The 25550-nt window shown below is 41.5% G+C and overlaps 2 protein-coding genes across 4 annotated transcripts in view; both read left to right on the forward strand.

Annotated features, from left to right (window-relative positions):
- Window positions 1-614: 614 nt before the first annotated feature.
- LOC131497550 (olfactory receptor 1D2) overlaps window positions 615-25550 on the forward strand; it is a 28441-nt gene continuing 3505 nt past the window's right edge. The window contains exons 1-2 of one of the 3 annotated variants that reach the window (XM_058703922.1): window positions 615-779; window positions 2266-2435. The gene's annotated coding sequence lies outside the window, so the exon portion shown is untranslated. Of the gene's footprint in view, window positions 780-2265; window positions 2436-4333; window positions 4573-11008; window positions 11062-25550 lie in introns of those variants that run through there. The other 2 variants (XM_058703923.1, XM_058703925.1) reach the window with 2 other exon arrangements.
- Window positions 11724-12814, forward strand: LOC131497551 (olfactory receptor 1P1-like). The gene has a single exon (XM_058703926.1). The coding sequence runs from the start codon at window positions 11727-11729 to the stop codon at window positions 12678-12680; it is 954 nt and encodes a 317-aa protein (XP_058559909.1). The 5' UTR covers window positions 11724-11726; the 3' UTR covers window positions 12681-12814.

Below are 25550 nucleotides of genomic sequence, written 5' to 3' on the forward strand. Positions count from 1 at the left end.
ACAGTGTCAGGTTAACAATAGTGGCATTGAATGGACAGGTCACAGGGAGACGCTTGGGGTCAGGCAAGCACTGATGCGAGGAATTCAGGAAGCCCTGGGTAGCATCTGTCCGACTGTCAGTGGGAGAGCCCTGAATCAGAATGGGCAGCCAGTGGCCAGTAGGAAGTTATTTGAGGCCAAGTGTCAGCTCTGCCCAGTCTTTCTCTCCTCCACAGCACAGGGTACCAGTGCCTGGCATTCAGAGTCACAAGATATAGAGCACATCCAAACTCTGCCACTTAGTGTGCAACCTTGGGACCTCTCACTCAGCTTCTTTGAGCCTCAGCTTCCTCCTCAGCATAGGATGTTAGCATCATCTCCAGTCTCTGGAGGGAATTCAGGAAGTTGAGTCAGGATCCCTAGAAGAACTCACTGAATTTAAGTTCCTTGCCTTTAACACGGTCCTCCCCCCACCCTTGTCCCCTTGTAAGCAGGGAGGCAGTGGCAGGAACTTGCTCTGCTCAGTTTGCATGTACAGGAAATGCTCTTTAAAAAAAAAGTGTATTTATTTTGAGAAAGAGAGCAAGCAAGCACGAGAAAGTGCACATGGGGGAGGAGCAGAGAGAGAGGGAGGGAGAAAGAATCCCAAGCCAAGAGCTCGAGGCTGGAATTCACAAATTGTGAGATCATGACCTGAGCGGAAACTAAGAGTCAGAGGCTTAACCAACGGAGCCACCCAGGCGCACCTCATGTACAGGAAGTGCTCTGAGGCTCAGCGGGCTGGGTCCTGCCCTCTCCAGGTAAGGGGACACGGCTCTCAGAGATGGCTGCATCCTGCTGTCCCTGCCCTGTCCGGGATCCAGGCCCTGCTCTCCTTCGCTCCTCAGGGTGACCCTCCCCTCCTCTCTGCTCCTGTCTGCTGCTTGCTGGGACATGTGGCAGCAGGGACAGTGCAGCCCCTTCCCCACAGCTCTCTCCCTCCCCTTCTCAGTCTCTGCACACTGTCCTCCCCGGAGACTCTGAGCTTTTCTGGATCCTCCCCAGCGATAGGATCTGTCCTTCATGACAATGACCTGTAACTTCTCAAAGGTAACTCTGCTTTCCTCCCTCTCTCCTTTTGTTAATGGAAGGTTGAATATCCCTTCCATGTGTCATGTGGTATCCTATGTGACCCCCTGTTACAGGTTACAAGTGCAGGGGCACCTGGGTGGCTCAGTCGGTTGAGCGTCGGACTTCGGCTCAGGTCATGATCTCGCGGTCCGTGAGTTCGAGCCCCGCATCGGGCTGTGTGCTGACAGCTGAGCCTGGAGCCTGCTTCAGATTCTGTGTCTCCCTCTCTCTCGGCCCCTCCCTCGCTCATACTCTGTCTCTCTCTGACACACACACACACACACACACACACATACACATACACATACACAAATTACAAGTTACAAGTTACAAGTGCATATTGAGTTTCTAGCCTACGACCACCACTCTTTGAGGCAACACAGTTGTGAGCAAGCCAAACAAGGAAATTTCATAGAAAGAAAAAAAGACCAAGGAAAAGGAAACATGTGAACAATATAATGTCAGCATGTAGTGAGTGCCATGAAATTAATAAGCACTGCCACAGGATGGAGAGAGCACTCAATGGGGTGTGAGAGTGGCTTTTTATTTTATTTTTTATTTTTTTTATTTGTTTAACGTTTATTTATTTTTGCGACAGAGAGAGACAGAGCATGAATGGGGGAGGGTCAGAGAGAGAGGGAGACACAGAATATGAAACAGGCTCCAGGCTCTGAGCTGTCAGCACAGAGTCTGACGCGGGGCTCGAACTCACAGACCGCGAGATCATGACCCGAGCTGAAGTCGGCCGCTTAACCGACTGAGCCACCCAGGCGCCCCGAGAGTGGCGTTTTAAAAGGAAGTTGTCAAGAAAGGACTCTGAGGAAAAGATTTTGAGCTGAGATGTAAATGTTGAGGCTCAGTAATTAAATTGGAATTCTATTATATTTAGATTTCAACTTGGGGAGGATTAGAATTTTTATGTTATTAAATTCTTCCCAGCTAAGAACATGGTACTTCTTTCCATTTTTTTGTATCTTGACTGATCTTCTTCCATCCAAGTTTCTAGGTTTCTTCCTGTAGGTCTTACACTTTCTTGTTGCACTTAGGAGTTTTGTTATTGCCCCTGTGAAATTTTCCCGTTTCTAGTTCTAGCTTGTTTTTGCTAGAATGGAGAAAATCTGTCATATAGATCTTCTTTCATCCAGCCTCCTTTATATCATCTTTCTGTATCCTCAGATGTTCCCACCACCCTGGCATTTGCTTCACACTCAGTAGTATCTGTCCATTGAATGACTGCTGTCCATTGGAACTGGCAATGCCTGAAGGCAGACCTCCCCTTTGAAGGGGGAGGAAGAAGCTTGGCGCTTACCTAGGAGATGAGGGGGTGCAACTTGATGTAATCGAAGGTAAGAACTGAAGTTTTAGATTTTCAGGGCATTGGGTTTGAGTCTTGACTCTACCACTTGCAAACTGTGTGAACTAAACAACTTATTTTTACTTAATTTTTCTAAACACCAGTCTCCTTCTCTATAAATGGTGCTGATAGTTTCTACTTTGTAGTGTGATGTAAAGGTTAAACAAGACAATAACAAGTACACTCAGGAAAGTGCTCTGGAGAGTAAGCTGTCACTAAATGTTGACCACTACTTAAAATTGTTTCAGAAGTGTTTATCTTTGACATTTAAACATTCCAGGATATGACAATTTGCAGGTCTTTTATCCTTCAATAATTATGTGCAGAATTTAGAGAACCATTTAGATTTTCAAATGCAGGACTCTTCCCAATTTAATACGATTTGCATCAGACTCACATATTTTGCTTTATTTTTTAGGGGGTTTCTTAAATTCTTACATTGGAATTTGGTTTTCTAACTGTATTTATTTGCCCATTATTTTTTATCTCTGTCCCTTTCATTTCAAATTTTGGAGAAAATTTCAAGTTTGTATTTTCAAACCGGATGATCTTTGCTGGAGTCTCCATGTTAATATTATTTGTACCTTATGTAGATTTTATAAGTTCACATTTTTCTGCTGAAATGTTTTAAAGTAAATTATAGATATCATATTACATCCCTAAATATTCAGCGTATATCTCTTTAAAAAAACCTTTTCCATGTGCCTTACATAGCATTTTCACACCAACCCAATTAATAATCATTTTTTTATTATTATCCACTCCTAGTTTATATTTAAATTTCTCCACTTATCCCCAGAGGTGTCCTTTTCAGTTGGTTTGTCAAAATAGGAATTTTATCCTGGACCTTGCATTGCATCTGGTTGTTATAAATCTTGTTATAGATTCTTCCTCTCTAGGAATTCATTTTTTCCCAACAGTGACTGACTGAAGTGATTATTCCAGTCTCCTCTTTCTCAAAGTCAGGTTCACTGACAGGGGCAGCGGCATCCCTGGGAGCTTGTTAGAAATGCAGATTATCAGACCCCCTCCCCGCCCCCAGACCCACTGAAACGCAAATCTGCATTGACTTGTGTGCCCCTGGTGACTCATATGCACATAAAAGCTTAAGAGACATTCCTGTGGTGTCCTACCTTTAGGACTTCTGTGAGTGTTTCCTTTTGAAGCCAGCTTCCTCTCACATCCTGTATTTCTGTAACTGGAAGTTATTCTAGCAGTTTGATAACATTTAAGTTAAATGTTTTTGGCTAAAACACATCATGTTATATTGTGTGTCATGATTGGCCGATACTAAGATTCACCACTGGATTTGTGAAATGATAACCTGATTCCTCCATTGTAAAGTCACATTTTCCCCTCTTGTGACCAGGAAAGAATCTGCGTGGTGTTAATTTGACATATACAAATACCCAGTTCCCCATCAACCATTCACTGAATGGCTTTACCCCCGTTTGATATCCTCTTTATTCTTATCTGAATCAATGCTTTACTTAGGGGTGTAAAGTGTTCCTCATATTGGTCTTAAACACTTGTTTTTAAGTGTTTTTTTTTTTCCTCCTAGGTACTTCGCCTTTTTCATTTATAAATGGGTTATTCTCTTTCAAAACATCTCCTAACTGGATATTGTTTTTATATGTGGATAGACTGATTCATTTATGTTGATTCTACATGTTACTATTCTCACTAGTCTTAATGTTTTTCAGTTGACTTTCTTATGTCCTCCAGAAATCTTTTTTTGTACAATACTTATCAGATTTTAAAATCAGCATTATCCCTGCTTTATGATAAGATTTTGGAAGTTTGTCTTCTCTTTCTATATTCCGACTAGAAAAGGAGATTGCCAGGGCACCTGGGTGGCTCAGTCAGTTAAGCATCTAATTCTTGATTTTGCCTCAGATCATGATCTCAAGGTTCTAAGATTGAGCTCTATGCTGTCAGCACAGAGTCTGCTTGGGATTCTCTCTCTTTCTCTCTCTGTTCTGTTCTGTCTCCCTCTCCCTCTCTCAAACTAATACATAAATTAAAAAAAAAAAGGAAAGGAAAAGAGATCGTCTATCTTTTAAAGTTTGTGGGATCTCCTGTTCAACTCGGTGACCCTGACACTTCTTTAGGGAGCAGCTCTTTGACAGGTAGGCTATATTGTATTTTTGTTGGTTGTTTTCCACCGTCCCTGAAGGAGGATTACATTTGATCCTTGAACAATGTCAGGGTTGGGGTGCTGAACCGCCCAATATGAAAATCTGTCCCTAACTTTAGACTCTCCCCAAACTTAACTATTAACAGCCTACTGTTGACCAGAAGCCTTACTCATAACATAAACATTCAATTAATACATATTTTGTATGTTATATGTATTATGTGCTGAATTCTTACAGTAAGGTAAGCTCGAGAAAAGAAAATGTTATTAAGAAGATCATAAGGAAAACACATTTATAGTACTGTGCTATAAAAAAATCTCTTTGTTAGTGCAGAGCCCCATGTGGGGCTTGATCTCATGAACCATGAGATCAAGACCTGAGCTGAAATCAAGAGTAGATACTTAACCAACTGAGCCACCCAAGTGCCCTAACATGTATTTTTTTTTTTTTTTTTTTTTTTTTTTTTTTGTGGAAGGTGGTTGGCTTATACTTTTCACCTCTACCAGGGTTAATTTTGGTACATCATAGTCTCCAAGGATTTTTCATTTCATCTAGAATTACAAATTGTTTTGCATGGACTCTAGCTAAATAGTCTTGTGATTTTAAATAATTTCTTTTTCAGTTTATGTCCCCCTTGTCATTTCTTATTTAGTTTATTTGTGTGTTTCTCTCCCTACTCCTCCCTTTTATTTTTGCTTGATTGGGTTAACAAGTGACTTGTCTCTTAGATTGATTTTTTCCAGTATATACAATTCACATACCATCCAATTCATGCAAAGTGTGCAGTTCAATGGCTTTTATCATATTCTGTATTCACTGAATTGTACAACAATCGCCATAATAAGTTTACAACATTTTCATCACCCCCAGAAAAAACCCTTCACTTCTTAGCTATCACCCCCACATGTCCATCCCTCCAAGCCTTAGGCAGTCACTAATCTACTTGCTGTCTGTCTACATTTGCCTGTTTGGGAAATTCTATTGAAACTGAATTGTACAATATGTTGTCCTGTGTCTGGCTTCTTTCACTTAGTGTAATGTTTTCAAGGTACACCCATGTTGTAGCATGTAGAAGTACTTCATTTCTTTTTAATACAAAATACTATTTAATTTTATGGATATGCTATATTTTATTTATCCATTCACCAGTTGATGGACATCTGGGTCATTCTCAGTTTTTCTGTTATGAATAATGCTGCTACAAACATCTGTGTACAAGTTTTCGTGTGGATGTACGTTTTCATTTCTCTTGGGTATACTTAGGAGTGGAATTGCTGGGTCATATGAGTAATTCTATGGTTAGCCTTTTGAGAAGCCTTTTGTAGACTGTTTCCCAAAGACACTGAAACATTTTACATCCACACTAGCCGTGTATAAGAGTTCCAAGTTTTCCCGACCCTCCACAACACTTCTTATCTGATTTATTGATTCTAGCCATTCTAGAGGATAGTGAAGTGGTGTCTCATTGTGGTTTTGATGTGTGTTTCCCTGATGGCTAATGACATGGAACATTTCTTATGTTCTTATTGACTGTCTTCTTTGGGGAAATGTCTACACAGATCCTTTGCTCACTTTAAAATCATAATAGTTGTCTTTCTGAGCTGTGATTTTTCTTTTTATATTCTAGATGAAAATCTCTTATCTGATATATGATTTGCAAAATTTTCTCCCACTTTATGGGTTGTCTTTTCACATTCTTTTGACTTCCAGTAGCATGATAGACAGTTCTCCATCCTCTCACTTTCAATCTGAAGGTGTCCTCAGGTCTAAAATGAGTCTCTTGTAGACAGAAAATAGATGGGTCTTGTCTTTTTTTTTTTTATCCATTCTGATACCCTATGTCTTTTGGTTGGAGCATTTAGTGCATTTACATTCAGTGTTATTATAGAAAGATATGGGTTTAGAGTCATTGTGATGTTTGTAGGTTTCATGCTTGTAGTGATGTCTCTGGTACTTTGTCTCACAGGATCCCCCTTAGGATCTCTTGTAGGGCTGATTTAGTGGTGACGAATTCCTTCAGTTTTTGTTTGTTTGGGAAGACCTTTATCTCTCCTTCTATTCTAAATGACAGACTTGCTGGATAAAGGATTCTCGGCTGCATATTTTTTCAGTGCATCACATTGAAGATTTCCTGCCATTCCTTTCTGGACTGCCAAGTTTCAGTAGATAGATCCGTCACTAGTCTTATCGGTCTCCTTTATATGTTAGAGTATGTTTGTCCCTAGCTGCTTTCAGAATTTTCTCTTTATCCTTGTATTTTGCCAGTTTCACTATGATATGTTGTGCAGAAGATCAATTCAAGTTATGTCTGAAGGGAGTTTTCTGTGCCTCTTGGATTTCAATGCTTTTTTCCTTCCCCAGATCAGGGAACTTCTCAGCGATGATTTCTTCAAGTATACCTTCAGCACCTTTCCCTCTCTTTTCCTCCTCTGGAATCCCAATTATGCGTATATCATTACGTTTAATTGTGTCACTTAGTTCTCTAATTCTCCCCTCATACTCCTGGATTTTTTTTTTTTTAACATTTATTTATTTTTGAGACAGAGAGAGACAGAGCATGAACGGGGGAGGGTCAAAGAGAGAGGGAGACACAGAATCCGAAACAGGCTCCAGGCTCTGAGCTGTCAGCACAGAGCCCGATGCGGGGCTTGAACTCACGGACCACGAGATCATGACCTGAGCTGAAGTCGGACGCTTAACCCACTGAGCCACCCAGGCGCCCCTCCTGGATTTTTTTTTAACTCTCTTTTTCTCAGCTTCCTCTTTTTCCATACTTTTATCTTCTAATTCACCTATTCTCTTCTCTGCCTCTTCAATCCGAGCTGTGGTCGCCTCCATTTTATTTTGCAGCTCATTTATAGCATTTTTTAGTTTCTCCTGACTGTTTCTTAGTCCCTTGATCTCTGTACTAATAGATTCTCTGCTGTCTTCTATACTTTTTTCAAGCCCAGCGATTAATTTTATGACTATTATTTTAAATTCATTTTCTGTTACATTGCTTAGATCGTTTTTGATCAGTTCATTAGCTGTCACTACTTCCTGGAGTTTCTTTTGAGGAGAATTTTTCCGTTTCGTCATTTTGGATCGTCCCTGGAGTGGCGCGGAACTGCAGGGCTCTTCCCCTGTGCTGTCTGGAGTAACTTGTATTGGTGGGTGGGGCCACAGTCAGGCCTGATATCTGTCCCCAGACCACCGCTGGGGCCACAGTCAGACTGGTGTGTACCTTATCTTCCGCTCTCCCAGGGGCAGGACTCACTGTGGAGTCGTGTGGCCTCTGCCTGGGCTACTTGCACACTGCCAGGCTTGTGGTGCTGCTTCGATGGGATCTGGCGTATGAGCCGGGGTGGATCCGCATGGTGCACAGGGGCGGGAGGGGCAGACTCAGCTCGCTTTGCCTTGGCGGGGGGAGGGGGGGGGTCCGCTTTGGGAGGGGCCCCTCTTCCGTGGGCCTGTTGTCTATGCTTGGCTCCAGAGAGTCCATTCTGCTAGTCTTCTGGCGGCTTTCTGGGTTATTTAGGCAGATGTGGGTGGAATCTAAGTGGTCAGCAGGACGCGGTGAGACCAGCGTCCTCCTACGCTGCCATCTTCTTTCCCACACCTCTTTTCACATTCTTTTTTTTTTTTTTTTTAATTTTTTTTCAACGTTTTTTTATTTATTTTTTTGGGACAGAGAGAGACAGAGCATGAACGGGGGAGGGGCAGAGAGAGAGGGAGACACAGAATCGGAAACAGGCTCCAGGCTCCGAGCCATCAGCCCAGAGCCCGACGCGGGGCTCGAACTCACGGACCGCGAGATCGTGACCTGGCTGAAGTCGGACGCTTAACCCACTGAGCCACCCAGGCGCCCCTCTTTTCACATTCTTGATGGTGCCCTTTGAAGTACAAATGTTTTAAGTTCTGATGAGATGCAGTTTTGGGTTTTTTTTTTTTTTTTGAGTGTGCTTTGGTGTCATATCTAAGACATTATTGCCTAATCCAAAGTCATGAAGATTTATGTCTATATTTTCTAAGATTGTTATATTTTTAACTCTTACAGCTAGGTCTTTGATCCATTTTGAGTTACTTCTGTCTGATCTAAGGTAGGGGGTCCCAATTCATTCTTTTGCAGATGGATACCCAGTTGTCCCAGCACCACTTGTTGAAAAAGACCAAAAAACTGTTTTGTTGTTGTTCTGTGTTGTTGTTACTTTATTTGTTTTCTGATTTTAAACTCCACGTTTGTTTTAATCTTGTCCGCATACAGTTTATTTTTGTTGCTCATTTTGTGTCAGATGTCTGATTCTTGTATTATTTACTCTTACATAAGTGTGTAAGGCAATGAATTTTCCTTTGATTACTTTGATTATATTGCATAGACTCTGGTACACAGCATTGCTATTATTGTTTTCTAAAACTCTGAAATTTAGGTTTTTATTTCTCTTTTGGGCTTGAGAGTTAATAGAGGTATTTGAAACTTTTTTCCAGGTTGAATGGCTATTTTTGTTTTTTGACTTTGTTAATAATGTCTACTTTTGTTGCAGTTTTGGCAAAGAATTGAGTTATTACTGCTTTGTGGAATTTTTTGAAGTTTTCTCTGTGGCCTTGTGTATTGTCTATTTTTTAGATGCTCTTTAGGAACTTGAAAGTAAAGTGTGTTTATTACTATTACTGGAACACAGTGATATATGTTATATATACACATTTACATATACATACATATATATTTATACTTAAAATTCATATACATACATTCACACACATATCTTATTAATTTGTTTAGTATTCTCTGTTCTTTTTTTAAAGTGTTTTTAAGGATAAAATTTTTTTTGAGTAAACTCTACCCCCAATTGGGGTTTGAACTCATGACCCCAAGATGAAAAGTCATATGCTCTACCAACTGAGCCAGCCAGATGCCCCTCTTCTAATTTACTTTTTATTTTTATTATTTTTTTAACTTTTTATTTTATGTATTTATTTTTTTTTAATATGAAATTTATTGTCAATTGGTTTCCATACAACACCCAGTGCTCATCTCAACAGGTGCTCTCCCCAATGCCCATCACCCACTTTCCCCTCCCTCCCACCCCCCCATCAACCCTCAGTTTATTCTCAGTTTTTAAGAGTCTCTTATGGTTTGGCTCCCTCCCTCTCTAACTTCCCCCCCCTTCCCTTCCCCCATGGTCTCACTTGATCTACGTTGGAGGACAGATGCATCTTTCTAGACTAATAGCCCTGGCTCTCTGCTCTCCTTATACCTGGAGTGACTTCTCTGCTGAATTTTGGGCCTTAGCTTCTCTATTCTCATTAAGAATCTGATCACTTTCAGGAAAAACTCACTTTGTTTTGTTCTTCCACATTTCATGTTTTACTAATGCAGGCTCTTCCCCTGTGCGGTAGCCCATGATAGTCCAGCTAAGCCTGTGAAAGGGAAAATAGATTTAATTTTGGAGGAGTATTACAAAACTCAGTGAACACAGCTGAGATGGATTCTCCAACCTAGTCTTTTTCAGTAACAAAGATGATTCTTTTTCTCCATCTGACTGACCGACTCCATGACTAACGTTCAGTTGGTTCCACACATGGGAAAGTGCGATTTTCATGTATTGAGCCCTCTCAAGCACTGAGAGCACTTCCTGCTCAAAATAGCTTTTGTGGTCCTTCTAACATACAGAATAAAGTTCCAGATTCTTTACTTTCCATTCCAAACACTCCCAAATTTGACTCTTAGTTCCCTTTCTAACATTCTCTTACATTACAATCCCTCCTCTACCTCACGCTCGAAACCTATCCACCCCATCTCTGACCCTGTCTAGGGCTTCCTACTGCCTGGCCTTTGTTCAAGAGTTTGCCTCGATAGGCTGCCCTCATCCATCTGCTAAGATCCTGAACTACATTTATGGCCCAGAAAGCCTTCCTTTTCTGCCTCAGTCTGCTTTGTCTCAGAAATGCGTGTGTGTGTGTGTGTGTGTACACAACCAGTTTTGGAGATTTTGGAGATTGGAGATTATGGTTTCTTTTTTGTTATCACAGATAACTGAAGAAGAGTTACCTGTACATATCTTTATTAAAAAGCTGATTGTTAAATTGATTTCTGACAGATGGATGATATGAAATTTTGGGCATGAAGGATCAGAACAGGTTGTCTGGGGTCTGAGAGTGATTTGTGGGCAGTTGAATGGGTAGAGAACCCTGAATCAAAATATTATAGGACTTAGGGGTACCTGGGTATCTCAGTTGGTTAAGTGTCCAACTTCAGCTCAGGTCATGATCTCACAGTTTATGAGTTCAAGCCCTGCATTGGGCTCCGTGCTGACAGCTCAGAGTCTGGAACCTGCTTCTGATTCTGTGTCTCCCTCTCTCTCTGCCCCTTCCTGCTTGTGCTCTGTCTCTCTCTCTCTCTCTCTCTCTCTATCAAAAATAAATGAAAACATTAAAAAAATTTTTATAGGATTTCAACATAGCCAGTTATGTCTATCCCATTAGATTGAAAATTCTCCACAGGTAAGGATTATCAGTGTCTTATTTGCCTGGCACTCTACCAGGTCCAGAGCTGGTGCTTAGTCTCTGTGGAATGAATGAATAAATGAATGAGTGAATGAATGAAAACTTCTTGATGCCCTTGAGAGTATAGCTGAAGAAACAAATTACAACTAAAGAAATCTGGGACAGAACGGAGTGTGGAGAAATAAACCAGGAAAGAAATCTACTTTAATTCTCTTAAATTGTGTCTCTCACACTTCCTAGCACATTGTATTTAGTAAGTTTTAATAAAAATATACAGTGCAGGGGCGCCTGGGTGGCTCAGTCGGTTAAGCGGCCGACTTCGGCTTAGGTCCTGATCTCGCGGTCCGTGAGTTCGAGCCCCGCGTCAGGCTCTGTGCTGACAGCTCAGAGCCTGGAGCCTGTTTCAGATTCTGTGTCTCCCTCTCTCTGACCCTCCCCCGTTCATGCTCTGTCTCTCTCTGTCTCAAAAATAAATAAACGTTAAAAAAAAGTAAAAAAATGTATACAGTGCACACAATATGTGATCAGTACAGATACAATACGGTCATTCATTCTTCTCTCGGGTTCAGAGAATGGCATACCTATCAATCATCTAGAGTAAAGTATGTTTAGAGAGTTTTAATGGGTCTCAGCGGAGGTCTCTTTCCCTAGCTTCTGGGCTCATGGCAGGAGGGAACCAGACCAGCATCTTGGAGTTCCTCCTCTGGGGACTCTCCGAGCGGCCAGAGCAGCAGCACATCCTCTTCCTGCTGTTCCTGTGCATGTATGTGGTCACCGTGACCGGGAACCTGCTCATTGTTCTGGCCATTGGCACTGACGCACGTCTTCACACACCCATGTACTTCTTCCTCGCCAGCCTGTCCTGTGCTGACATCCTTTTCACCTCCACCACCGTGCCCAAGGCCCTGGTGAATATCCAGACCCAGAGCAGGTCCATTTCCTATGCGGGATGCTTGGTTCAGCTCTACTTCTTCTTGACTTTCGGGGACATGGACATCTTTCTCCTGGCCACAATGGCCTATGACCGCTACGTGGCCATCTGCCACCCTCTCCACTATAAGATAGTCATGAGCCGCCAGCGCTGCACCCTCCTGGTTACTGCCTGCTGGGTCCTTACGAGTCTTGTTGCCATGACCCACACTTTCCTCATCTTTCGACTTTCCTTTTGCTCTAAGAAGATCATTCCTGACTTCTTCTGTGATCTGGGACCTCTGATGAAAGTGTCTTGCTCTGACACTCAGGTCAATGAGCTTGTGCTGCTCTTCTTGGGAGGAGCAGTCATTTTAATCCCCTTTATTCTCATCCTGGTCTCATATATCCACATTGTTTCAGCCATCCTCAGAGTCCCCTCTGCCCAGGGAAGGCACAAAGCCTTTTCTACATGTGGGTCCCACCTTGCTGTTGTTGCCCTCTTCTTTGGGACAGTGATCAGGGCTTATCTGTGCCCCTCATACTCTTCCTCCAACTCCATAGAAGAGGATACAGCTGCTGCTGTCATGTACACAGTGGTAACTCCCCTGCTGAACCCCTTCATTTACAGCCTGCGGAACAAGGACATGAAGTGTGCCCTGGCGAGATGTCTCAGGGGCAAAGTCTTCTTTTCCTTGGGCCAGTGACCTCCGAGCTGATACTGCAGGTGTCCTCCATGCCCTCCAGGGAAGTCTCTACCTCAGGCTTTTCTCTAGATCCTCACCTCAGAAGTCTCTACCTCAGGCTTTTCACTTCTGACGCCCACATATGTCTATGACAACTCCCCTCCCTGAGTCCCTTCATGACTTTGATATTGTTAAGGAAAGTCAAGATTTTGCTTCGTGCTTTAAAGTTAATATGTTAAGAGTTGCTTATTTACTCATTTATTTTACTTATCACTTTTCACAAGGAGAAATGTCTTTTGCAATGTTTCTAATTCTAAAAGTCCGTGCAGCCTTTTATTCTAGTTCACTAAAATTCAATTAGCAAGGTCGTGGAAAGTGGGCCAATGATCAGAATATTAGCAAGTAAGGTCAATATTGGATGGCAAAGAGTTTATGACTCTAAATAAATAAATATATATGTTCTAAAATAAAGGGACTCCATTTGCTCTTGTTAAAATCCATTGAGTTTCACTTATTCCCAACTAGGGTAGGTATACAACCCATAATTCAGAATAGCCTTCAAGGTGATGGCCAGTTATGAGCTGGAAAGTTTTAAGCAAAAGGGTAGTGAGACAAGACACAGTCCCCATTACTGTAGGTTATCCCAAGGTTATAAATAAAGTTTGTTATCTCTACTCTCCACTGGTAGAATATATAAGACCTTCATGCCTGAAGGGTGTGAGTTCTTACTCTTGTCTTTTTGTAGCAGGTGACTGAAATTGTTCATTAACATTTATTACTGTACATGGAAGCACTAAGAAATACCCAAGTGAATACCCTAGGTTTAAGGCATATTATTTCCTGTCCCCAAGTAGTAGCAACCCTATCTTCCTGCTAATCATTGTCAATAGTCCTAGTTAGGAAAGTGACACCCATCTTTTCCTGTGGGCCTACTGTATAAGGAGCACAAAATGTCAGAAGGCAATCACAGCTTTTATTTAGTGGATTCCTTCAAGGGAGTGAGGTTTTTACACTTTGTTCAAAACGGTAAAAGGGACAAAGGACTAGTGTCTAGAATGTATAAAGATGTTTCAAAATACAACAGTTAAAAAAATACCATCAGGAAATAAGCAAAAGATATGAACAAACATTTCACGGGGGATACACAGATGGCAAATAAGCAGATGGAAAGATGTTCGGCACCATTAGGGAAAGGCTGATTGAACCACATTTGTCAGAATAGTTAAAATAAACAGTGACAACATCAAATGCGGGTGAGGATCTAGAGAAACTGCACCACTCATACTTTGCTGGTGGGAATGTAAAATGTTACCGCCAGTCTACACAGTAGTTTGGCAGTTTCTTATAAAACTAACATGCAGGTACTATACAACCCAACAATTGCATTCCCTGGAATTTATCCCGGAGAGAGAAAAACTTATGTTTATTAAAAAACCTGGACACAAATGTTCACAGAAGCTTAACTTTATCTTATTTTAACGTTTATTTTTGAAAGACAGAGAGAGACAGAATGTGAGCGGAGGAGGGGCAGAGAAAGAGGGAGACACAGATTCCAAAGCAGGCTCCAGGCTCTGAGCTGTCAGCACAGAGCCCCTTGCGGGACTCAAACTCACAAACCCGCAAGATTATGACCTGAGTGGAATCAGATGCTTCACCGACTGAGCCACCCAGGCGTCCTGAAGCTTTATTTTAAAACCAGCAAAGGAGAGGCATCTGGGTGGCTCAGTTGGTTAAGTATCTGACTCTTGCTTTCAGTTCAGGTCATGATCTCATGGTTTCAGGAGTTTGAGCCCCATGTAGGGCTCCATGCTAATGGCATGGAACCTGCTTGGGATTCTTTGTCTCCTCTCTTTCTGTCCCTCCCTCCCTTGCACTGTCTCTGTCTCCCTCAAAATAAATAAATAAACTTGAAAAAAAAGAAAACCAACAAAGGAGTAATACCTAGAATTTATAAGAAGCTTCTGCCAAAGGAAGATAGAAATAAAATCTAGAACAAAGATGGGTAAAGTATATAAGAAGGAAATTTCATAAAGAGAAACCCAAATTGTTAACAAAATATGAAGAAATGTTAAACCTCACTGGTAAATCAGAAAGCAATGGGATGATCTTTACACCAATTGGACTGTCAAACTAGAGTCTGATGATACTAAGTTGGTGAGAATATGAGAAAAGTAGAAACAGCATGTACTATGATGGGAAGGTAAACTAGTAGAGACAATCAAAAGAGCAATCTATCAGTCCTTGACAAAATTAAAATTAAATATGTCTAGCAAAATTAAAATTATATATATTTATAGATATATTTTTATATATTTCGATATAAACATACTTTTTCAAAACTAAAATTAACTATAGAGAGCAAAATTAAAATTAAATGTATATATATGAGATATATATAAAATTCTGCTAAGTACCTATAGATTTCTCTCCTGATTATCTCTACTAGGATATACATTATAGGTATATATAGTGTATATATACACATATCCATCCATCCATGAATCTATCTATCTATCTATCATTATCATCTGTCTATCTCCTATTACCTAGTAGCCTCATTCCCGGGTGTATGCTTAAGAGAATATGGCTTAGAGTCTATAGAGAAACATACACAAGGCTATTCATCACAGTGTTATTTATAGCAGTGTGGAGTTAGGTGTTCACCACTTCGGCAAATGGATAAATAAAATCTGGTGGATACATACAGTGGACTACTAGGTAAAAGAAGTATCACTCTAGGTATACATAGAGCCACATGAATAGATGTTCTCTATAATTTTTTGAAGTGTGATTACAAATACATGGGCTGGTATATAGAATAAAAATAATTGTGCATCTACTATTCAGCTTAGTAATCTTAAAATGTCATTTTGTGTGTATTTGTGTGTGTGTGTGTGTGTGTATTTATTTATTTAGTTAGTTTTAAGGTTCATTTATTTATAGTCAGAGGGTGGGGGAGAGAATCCCAATCTGCACTGTCAGTGCAGAGCCCAATGCAGACCCCAAACTCACAAACTGTGAGATCATGACCAGAACTGAAATCAAGAGTTGGTTGGATGCTTCTAGCCCTTTATCTGATATGTCATTTGCAAATATCTTTTCCCATTCCATTGGTTGCCTTTTAGTTTTGTTGATTGTTTCTTTGCAGTGCATAAGCTTTTTATCATGATGAAGTCCCAATAGTTCATTTTTTGCTTTTAATTCCCTTGCCTTTGAAGATGTGTTAAGCAAGAAATTGCTGTGATTGAGGTCAAAGAGGTTGTTGCGATGAACCATGGGAATCTACCCCCAAAAACCAAGAGCACACTTGGCACACTGTATGTTAGCCAATTTGACAATAAACTATATTAAAAAAAAAAAGTTGGAGGCTGAACTGACTGAGCCACCCAGGTGCCCTTGTGTGTGTGTGTGTGTGTGTGTGTGTGTGTTTAAATTAAAACATTAGAATTACAGTTGAGAAAGCCATTCAAGGAGTTGAGGAAAGAGTTCCAGGCAGAGGGAAAACAAAGACAAAAGCTCTGAGATGAAATAGCTCTGTAAATTCAAAGAACTGAGAGAAAGTCAGTACCGCTGAAGTTTTGGGAACAATAGAAAGAGAAGGATAGTGGTTGGGCTTGTAGATACGTGTAGGAGTGAGGCCAGGCAGGACTTATAGGCTGTTTTACATTTTTTCTAATAGTAATAGGAAGTTCTTGAGATGAGTTAAGCAGGAAAGTGATAGGGACCAGCTTAAGCTTTAAGAAAATTACTCTGGTGTATATAGTGAATGGATTGGAAAGAGGTAAGAGAAGCAGGGAGTTGGTGTCCATAGAGCAAGGAGAATGGATCATAAAAAATAGTGTTAGTGCAAAAAGTAAGAAACATGATGGGATCTACAACATAATATTCTTAGTGTATATAAAACACACGACATACAAACAGATGTATTCTTCGGGGATACATGTGTATATCGAAGTGGCTGCCTATGTAGGGGAAAAAGAAGTGAGTGGAGATTGGAGCTTATAAAAGACAATGAAGCCAGAGACATGCTTTGCAAGGAATGGAGGTGATAATGTGCCTTGAATCGGGGTCTATAATTTACTCAATTCTACACCCAAAGAAAACAAAAATCGAGACAGCAGCAACCACCACTTTCCCCACCACTATTTTCCCTCTCTTGGAGATCCCTGTTTGGAATGGGGAAAGGTCAAAGATTGTGCCCCACTTTGCTTCAGAGAGTAATAACTTGTTGTTCTGAGGGCCTCCGGGACCAGGTTCTCAGAGAGACATTAAAAATAATCTAACCTTTTACTTACTATGTGGCTTCACTGGGTTGCAGAGACTTTCCCTAGTGATCGATTCAGCATCTTAGTCAGAACTTGAAAGCCAAAAGAAGCAGAAATTCTCTGGAGCCTCATTAGTGAGGAAACAGATGGAGCCTTGAGGCAGTCTGCTGACTGGTTCTGGTGCGATTCCCCTGATGCAACTTCGCAGCCTAATTCCTCAGTTCCCTGGGGGGTTCCATGGAGCCAGCCCTGTCTCTGGGTTCCAAGAGAATGCAGGCTGAGATATCTTGTCTTTGCACAAGTTTATGTCCTGGTCCCAGGAGACCTGGAAATCAACTTCTCCCATACGTGATGTAGCTCTGTGACCTCATCACCCAGGGCAGGGATCGACACCCATTAGTTATCAGCAAATGTCTGCAGATAAAAAGTGAGTGCCTGAATGCTTGACTGAGGGCTAGGGCCTTGATATTTTCCTTTAAGTGCTCATGAAAGCATATGGCATACTGTCCAGATGTATTTGTCGACGCATGTTCAAAGAATTAGTAAAGATTGCTTCTTTGTGTCTCTGTGTAGCTTTGAGAGACTTAAAGTCCTGGTGACCAGCAATCATGTTTCTGGAGGACTGTGTGTCAGTTTTATCCAATGTCATGCTGCTCTGAGGGACTTCAGAGCCTCCTTCTCCGGATACTGTTCAAGAAACCCCCAATCCCAAATGTATTGGGCAAGCATCCATGGACCGTAGTAGGTTCTCAGTGATTAGCATCTGAGCTGAGGAGTATGGAGGAAGCCAAATCTTGCTGAATGGAACCTTAACCAAATAACCTCCCAATAGGCAAACACTAGCAATGTCTTCTAGGTCCCAAATCTTGCGCTGGGGCCTGTAGACCTTGAGAGGAATGAGTGATTCTCACCCAGAGATACCCGAGGTCTTGGTCCATTGGGAAACAAGCATAAGTAAATATCACCTCTAATCCCATCACCCAGAGACAACTGCATGCCACATATTGGTATATTTACTTTTAATATTTTTGTGTACATATAGAAAGTGTTCCTTCTTGTTGTCTTATCACATAAGAAATTTCCCATGCTCATAAATGTGTTGCCTAATATTTCACCTGTCATAGGTACCATCATATATGCTCAAGCATTTCCTAGTTGATGGGCATTTAAGCTCTTTTATTTTTAAAGTTATAAACAGTATTGTGATGGATATCTGTTTATAAGCTGATTCCATTTTGAATGATTTATCAGGACATGTATCCCTAGCCGTGGAATTATAGGGTCAAATTATATGTCTCCATGGCTCTAATCATCTTTTCTTTTCATTTGAGAGAGAGAGAGAGAGAGAGAGAGAGAGCGCGCATAAGAACTGGGGAGAGGGGCAGAGGGAGAGAGAGAATCTGAAGCAGGCTCCACACTCAGCACAGAGCCTGATGTGGGGCTTGATCCCATGACCCTGGGATCATGACCTGGGCTGAAATCAAGGGTCAGACCTTCAACGGACTGAGCCACCTAGGTGCCCTTCTAGGTATCTTTTATATGCTAATGTCTTCCAAATGTGTGCCACCACCTAAGAGGTTTTATACCTAAATACCTTCTTGCCATCTACCCTGCTCACCTCTCAGAAACTCTAACTCTTCTCTATATTAATTCATTATGCTCCCTCCCCAGGTCCCCCAAGTCAAAAATAAAGGATCATCCTTGATTTTAACCTTTCTTGTATCTCTAAGATCCAGTCCCCTCTTGATGCTTCACGATTTCATCTCCAAACATAGCTAGATCATCTCTTTTCCTATCTCTCCTGCTCCCATCCTAGCTCAGGCCACCTTCCCTACTTGCTGGGCCACTGCTCTCTCTGCTTCTGTTCCAGTCTGCCTCCAGCCCAGTCTCCTTGCAGCAACCAGAGTGGTCCATTCAACCTAAACCAAACCATCCCGCTCCCCCAGCTGAAAATGCTTCAGTGGCTTCTCGTTGCAGTTATGGCATGAAAACCAGGACGACTTTCTGGCTTGATCTGCCCTTACACACCTCTCCATCTCAACCTGTTCCTCTCGCAGCCTTGCTGACAAACCACTAGCACTGACATTCTTTCAGCCCTCAAACACACGTCTGTGGTTTTGAAGATCCTGTTCCCTCTCTCTGGAAGGCTCCTTCCCCGACTCTCAGAGGAGCTGGCATCCTCTTGGCCCTCTGGTGGCAGCTTGAACGTCTCTCAGACACACTTTCCCTGACCAACCAATCTACGAAAGTGGCCACTCCTCCTCCAGTTATTCTCTGTCTCAGATTATGGTTTCCTGGGGACACTCATTGTTGTGATTAGCTTTTTCCTTGTCTGTTTGCTTTTAGAAGATCTCTTCTGTACTGGTCTGTAAGCTCCATGAAGGGAGGCAATCATGTCCATCTCATTCTTGGTTTCCCCAGCACCTAGCCCAATGCCTGCCATCAGTAAATATACATGAATACAATAAGAAGGAGGGAGGGGAGACCCCCATAACTGAGGTTGTTTTTTGATGAGGGGTGTTGGTTGTCTGGGCTGCTCCTAAAAGGGGATTTGGCTTGTGAAGACTGAGTGCAAGGACTTCAGCAGCAGCAAGAACCCAACTCTCCAAACTGCCTCCATGGGGTCGCTGGGTGGTGGCACCAGCGCAGCTCTGACCACCTCATCATTTGACCAGTGGAGGGCTTGTTATTGTTAGATTTCAAGGGGGGGGGACACTGAGGCCTAGAACAAGTCAATAAATGAATCACAGCCCAACTAGTAGTGGAGCCAGGAACAACCCGAGATCGTTCTCCCCTAACAGTGTGTCTGTGGCATTACTCTGCCCTACGTGGGGACTGCGCACGGAAGTCTATGAGACTTCCAACCATGAAGCTGGAAGCATTTGCCTTGAAATTGGTTTTAAGGTAATGAGCTCCCCATCAAAGGGAGATACGAAGACAAGACAAAATGTTATCCCCATCAAAGGGAGATACGAAGACAAGACAAAATGTTCTTTAGATGCTAAAAATCCAGTTCCTCTATTTAGATGGTGTGGAGGGGGGTAGATGGGCTTGTTTGAATCTAGAATCCTTTCATCACTGAATCAGTGGTGCTAGGAGTTTGGTAAGAGAGAGAACGGGCTGGGGCGCCTGGGTGGCTCAGTGGGTGAAGCATCCGACTTTGGCTCAGGTCATGATATGGTTCGTGAGCTCGAGTGCCCCATTCAGCTCTATGCCGATAGTTCGGAGCCTGGAGCCTGCTTCAGTTTCTGTTGTCTCCGTCTCCCTCTGCCCCTCTCTCACTCGTGCTCTCTCTCTCTCAAAAATAAGTAAATGTTAAAAAATTAAACAGAGAGAGAGAGAGAGAGAGAGAATGGGCTGAAAGGATCTATGGTTTGGGAGTTCTAAAATCATCCTATCCACCAAAAATAGGAAAGAGGGGGAGTGGGCTGGTGGGGGAGGCAACAAAGTGAAAGAAGAGAGAAGGAGAATCTGGTTTACTTCTTGTAAATAAGACCCATTTCCCAATACCCTTGTTCATTGGAGTGATTACCCATGTTTGTCAGAAGGAGCTGCCTTGGGATTGCTTCCCTGAGGCCGCCCAAAACTAACAAATAGGCCTGACACAGTCCTGACTCAGTCACTTCCTTCCTGAACTTGAGACTCAGGCACCAGCTCTTGGGTCCCCCAGCCTTGCTGGGGTGCCCACAGACTTACAGTTGGTCTCCTCTATTAGGGGACCAAAGATCCAGGTACCAGCTCCTCTGCTTTTCACCTGTACCCTCCAGCCCTGAATCCCACAGTCTTACTTAAGATGCTTCGTGTTTTGACTGTGAATTTTCATTGAATGGAGGAGAAAAGTGGAGGCAACAGAACCAGTGAGCTCTAAGACCAGCACAGAGCTGTGGGTAAGGTTTGGACATCATAGCCTCTCTCTCTCTCTCTCTCTCTCTCTCTCTCTGTTCCTTTCATTATCTTTTCTCCTCTCCACTTTCTCAGTCATACAAACACACTCACATACTTTGAAAATTCTTCATATAATCTAACTTTTAGTATTTAAAGGTAATTAGCAATCCCTCCAATCTTTTCAGTGCTCTGTTGCATGTAGTTCCCAAGCCTGCAAGGAAGGCTTCATGGGTGGGACGGACAGGTTCGGGGAGGTTACGTGGCCTCCTCAAGCTGCTGCAGCTAGGGAGCAACAGAAGAGGTGAGAAAGGCCAGTTTTCCAACATCGTGTTTGGAGCCCTTTTCTGAACTGTGCCTACAGCTTCTGCCCTCCTGCTGAGCAGACCTGCAGAGGGGTTTGTGCCTCTAAGGCCACCTGACCACACAAGTGTTCAACCTGCTGAGTCGTACAGATTCAGAACAGCATTTCTGTACAATCAGAACCACCAGGTGATGGCTAAAAAGGACTTGGTTCTCAGCACAGAGACACTGACTCATCTCAAGGACCTGAACCTCTTTTAAAAATCTGCATCACAGGTGATTCTGATGCACACGAAGGTGTGGGGGACACTTGCCTTGAGGACTAGAAAGCAGATGGGCCAATGTCCCTTGAGTGTCCAGCCCTGTTACCTGCCTCCGACCTCACTCCTTTCAGTCAGGAGCCTGAGAGAGCCCTGAATCCAGGCACCCAGCTAGTTGTGGAGGGTGTATTTCCCTGTTCCTCCTTCTCATCGTCACAACATGAGGTACACATCACTAGCTCGAGACAGATTAACCTGCACGTTTTCTATTTTATTGTGTAAGAGGAAGCTGAAATTTTAATTTAGCTGTTATTGCAAAAATCTTTGCATATATAAATGGGAAAGTTTTTTTTTTATCACTTTTGATGTCCATAATCATGGATGTATTTAATGGATTACATAATTTTTTAGAACAGCTTTATTGAGATGTAAGTCAATACTATTAAAATTAACCCATTTAAAGTATACAGCTTAATGGTTTTAATACTGTCACAGAATTGTGCAACTATCACCACAATCTAATTTTAGAGCATTTTCATGACTCCCCAAAGAAGCCCAGTACCCATTAACAGTCACTCCCATTTCACCCTTCCCACCACCCCTGGCAACCACTAGTCTACTGTCTATTTGCCTATCCTGTAGGCGGATTTGCCTATTCTGTATTGTTTTTTTAACATTTGTTCATTTTTGAGAGTGAGAGAGATAGAGCATGAGCGGGGGAGGGGCAGAGAGAGAGGAAGACACAGAATCTGAAGCAGGTTCCAGGCTCTGAGCTGTCAGCACAGAGACAGATGCGGGGCTCAAACACAGGGATCACAAGATCGTGACCTGAGCTGAAGTTGGACACTTAACCTGATTGAGCCACCCAGGCGCCCCTATTCTGTAATTTTTTAAGCAAAATATCTACTGTTGAGTGTTTATGTTGTTTCTACATTTTTCCTGTTACTAACAAGGCTCTGATACACATACATACATTTTTTTTTGCATTTTTTCTGGCTATAGTCTTAAGATAAATTTCTAGAACTAAAAAGTACTTAATCAAAACCATGTTCTTTTGTTTGTTTGTTTCCAGAATCACAAAATGACACTGCTGAAGTGTACATTTTTCTCCTTTTTGGTGTGTGTGGAAAATACCCGTAATGTGGAGAAAATCTTTTTCAAGAGTAACTCCCTGTGTGCGTGTGTGTGTGTATGTGTGTGTGTGTGTGAAAATGTACTTTATAGCAGATTTCTATGACCTTCAGGAAATGCAGAATTCAATTTACAGAACCCTGGAAGACCAGGTATAAGCAATCTGGTATTTGCTTCCATGTTCAGCATGACCACAGTGATTTCTAGCATAAAAGCCTAAAGTTCCTGGATCTCAAGTATCTTCAATAGCTGCCGGTCTAATTTAAGACTATTGTGCTTGCTTCTTCAAGAGATACCTTTCTCAATACTTGTGACTTAGCCTTAAAAAGTCCATTTTGCTATTTCCTTGAGGTATTGAGTTAATTAAAAAAACTTCTTTCTATTCATCTTGATTTACTTGTAATGAAAGCTGTAAAAATTAAAATGTGTTTCACAAGTGAGATTGGCAATGATGAAGGAGCCTGACAGTTTCCATGACATTACTTTGGGGAGTGGGAGCTGAAACTATCTTTTTGGAGGACACTCTGGCAATATGTATGCAAATGGAAAGCATGCATCCCTTTGACTATAAAAATATATCCAAACATGTATGTACAAAAATATTCACCATATTTCTGTAACAGAGAAAATGGGGGAAAAAATCTACATATCCATCATCAGAATATTGATAGAAATATGTGTGGTATTATCATAAAATGAAATAGTATACAACCATTAAAAATGATGAAAATATCGATTTAGACAATGTTCTCTAGTGCATTGTTGAGTGAATAAAAACGATTTAATGAAAAAACAAAACTGAAAGAATTTCACCAAAATGCCAATGGAATCTGGGGTGATTTTTACTTTTTCTTTTTTTTTTTTTTTTTACATTTTTCTGTGTTGCTTGAATTTCCATAATGAATTTTTTTGTTTATAATTAATAGATTGCAATACAGTAAAAAGCTAATTTTATTTGGGAAAAACCCATGAATATCTTTAAAAATGTATATTTAAGGGGATGGGTACATTTCAAATTAGAAGTTAACAATAAAGTGAATACAAGTTTAAAATGGAAGTTAACACAGATGTCATAATAAAGAGTAAAAAGACTGGCACATACAAAAAAAAAAGCTATGGACAAATCCTACTTATAAATAAGAAAAAACAGTATGGTTTAATATCAGGAAAGTTATTATCAGTGATAAACAGTGAAAAAGCATCTGATCAAAAATGCCACATCCCTATCTGATTATTACAATACTATCATAAATTACAAATAGAAAGATAATTGCTGAATATATATACTCTCTTTTGCTTAAAATCCTTTACGGCTCCTAACTGCACTTACAATAAAATTTTAAAACCTTAACAAGACTGCCTGCTCTGGACTCTGCTGGCCTGCATGACTTCATATCTCACCGATACCCTCCTCACTCTGCCACACTGGCCCTTACTTATTCTGTAGACACAGCAAACCCTTCCTCAGGGACTTTGCACACACATCTCTATCTACAAGGCTCTTTGCTCAGGACTTCATAAGACTGACTGCTTTTTTGTCCTTCTTTGTCTCAACAAAAAAGACATTAAAATATGGGAAGTGGTTATTTATCTCCACTTGGTAAATTAAATCCAGTCTAGTTATATTCTCTCATTTTTTTGAAAGCTTTTATTCCACTTACAGTAGATTTTCAAAAGAAAAAGACACAATAAACTGTTTTAATCTTAAATACTTTTTTTTTTAAAGCTTATTTATTTATTTGGAGAAAGCATGAGTCATGAGGAGGTGCAGAGAGAGAGAGAGAGAGAGAGAGAGAATCCCAAGCAGCCTCCACACTGTCAGCACAGAGCCCTACGTGTGGTGTGACTCCATCCCAGGAACCATGAGATCATGACCTGAGCCAAAGTCAAGAGTCGGTCACTTAACCAACCGAGCCAGCAAGGTGCCCCTAATCTTAAATACTTTTAAACTGTTTTTGGTACAATATGAAATGTTGGTCTAATGTTTTCTCTTAAATAGACAGCTATCCCAATACCATTTATTGAATAACGCAATTTAAAGTACTACCCTAGGGGTGCATGACCTGAGCCAAAACTAAGAGTCAGATGCTTAACTGACTGAGCCACCAGGCACCCCAGATCTTTAAACATTTCTAGAGTATTGTAAGATGATAGAATTTTAAATAAGACGTAGACATTATTCCTGTAATATTAGGTATGCCAGAATGGAAGTTGCTGGAATGACTGAATTGCGTAAAGATTTTCCCCATTATATGTTTGTGCCTGTTATTAGTTTGTTGTTAACTTAAAATATTATATTTTTAATTTTTGGAGGAACCTCTATACTGGATTAAAAAAAATTTTTTTTTATGTTTATTTATTTTTGATAGAGTAAGACAGAGTACAAGAGGGGGAGGGGCAGAGAGAGAAGGAGACACAGAATTGGAAGCAGGATCCAGGCTCCTAGCTGTCAGCACAGAGCCCGACATGGGGCTTGAACCCACAAACTGCGAGATCATGACCTGAGCCGAAGTCGGATGCTTAACCTACTGAACCACCCAGGCGCCTCCATATTGTTTTTTACAAAGACTGCATCAGTTTGCATCCCCACCAACAGTGCCCTAGGGTTCCTTTCTCCACATCCTTGCCAACACTTCTTGTTTCTTGTCTTTTTAATATTAGCCGTTCTGAATGGTGTGAGGTGATATTGTGATTTTGATTTGCATTTCCCTGATGATGAGTGATGTCGAGCATATTTTCACGTGTCTGTTGGCCATCTAGATGTCTTCTCTGGAAAAACATCTATTCAGGTCCTCTGCCCATTTTTTAAAATGGGATTGTTTGGGGGCGCCTGGGTGGCTCAGTCGGTTAAGCGTCGGACTTCAGCTCAGGTCACAATCTCGCGGCCCGTGAGTTCGAGCCCCGCGTTGGGCTCTGGGCTGATGGCTCAGAGCCTGGAGCCTGCTTCCGATTCTGTGTCTCCCTCTCTCTCTGCCCCTCCCCCGTTCATGCTCTGTCTCTCTCTGTCTCAAAAATAAATAAACGTTAAAAAAAATTTTTTTTAAATGGGG

The sequence above is a fragment of the Neofelis nebulosa genome, chromosome 16, assembly GCF_028018385.1.
Source record: "Neofelis nebulosa isolate mNeoNeb1 chromosome 16, mNeoNeb1.pri, whole genome shotgun sequence".
In the NCBI taxonomy this organism is placed as follows: domain Eukaryota; kingdom Metazoa; phylum Chordata; class Mammalia; order Carnivora; family Felidae; genus Neofelis; species Neofelis nebulosa.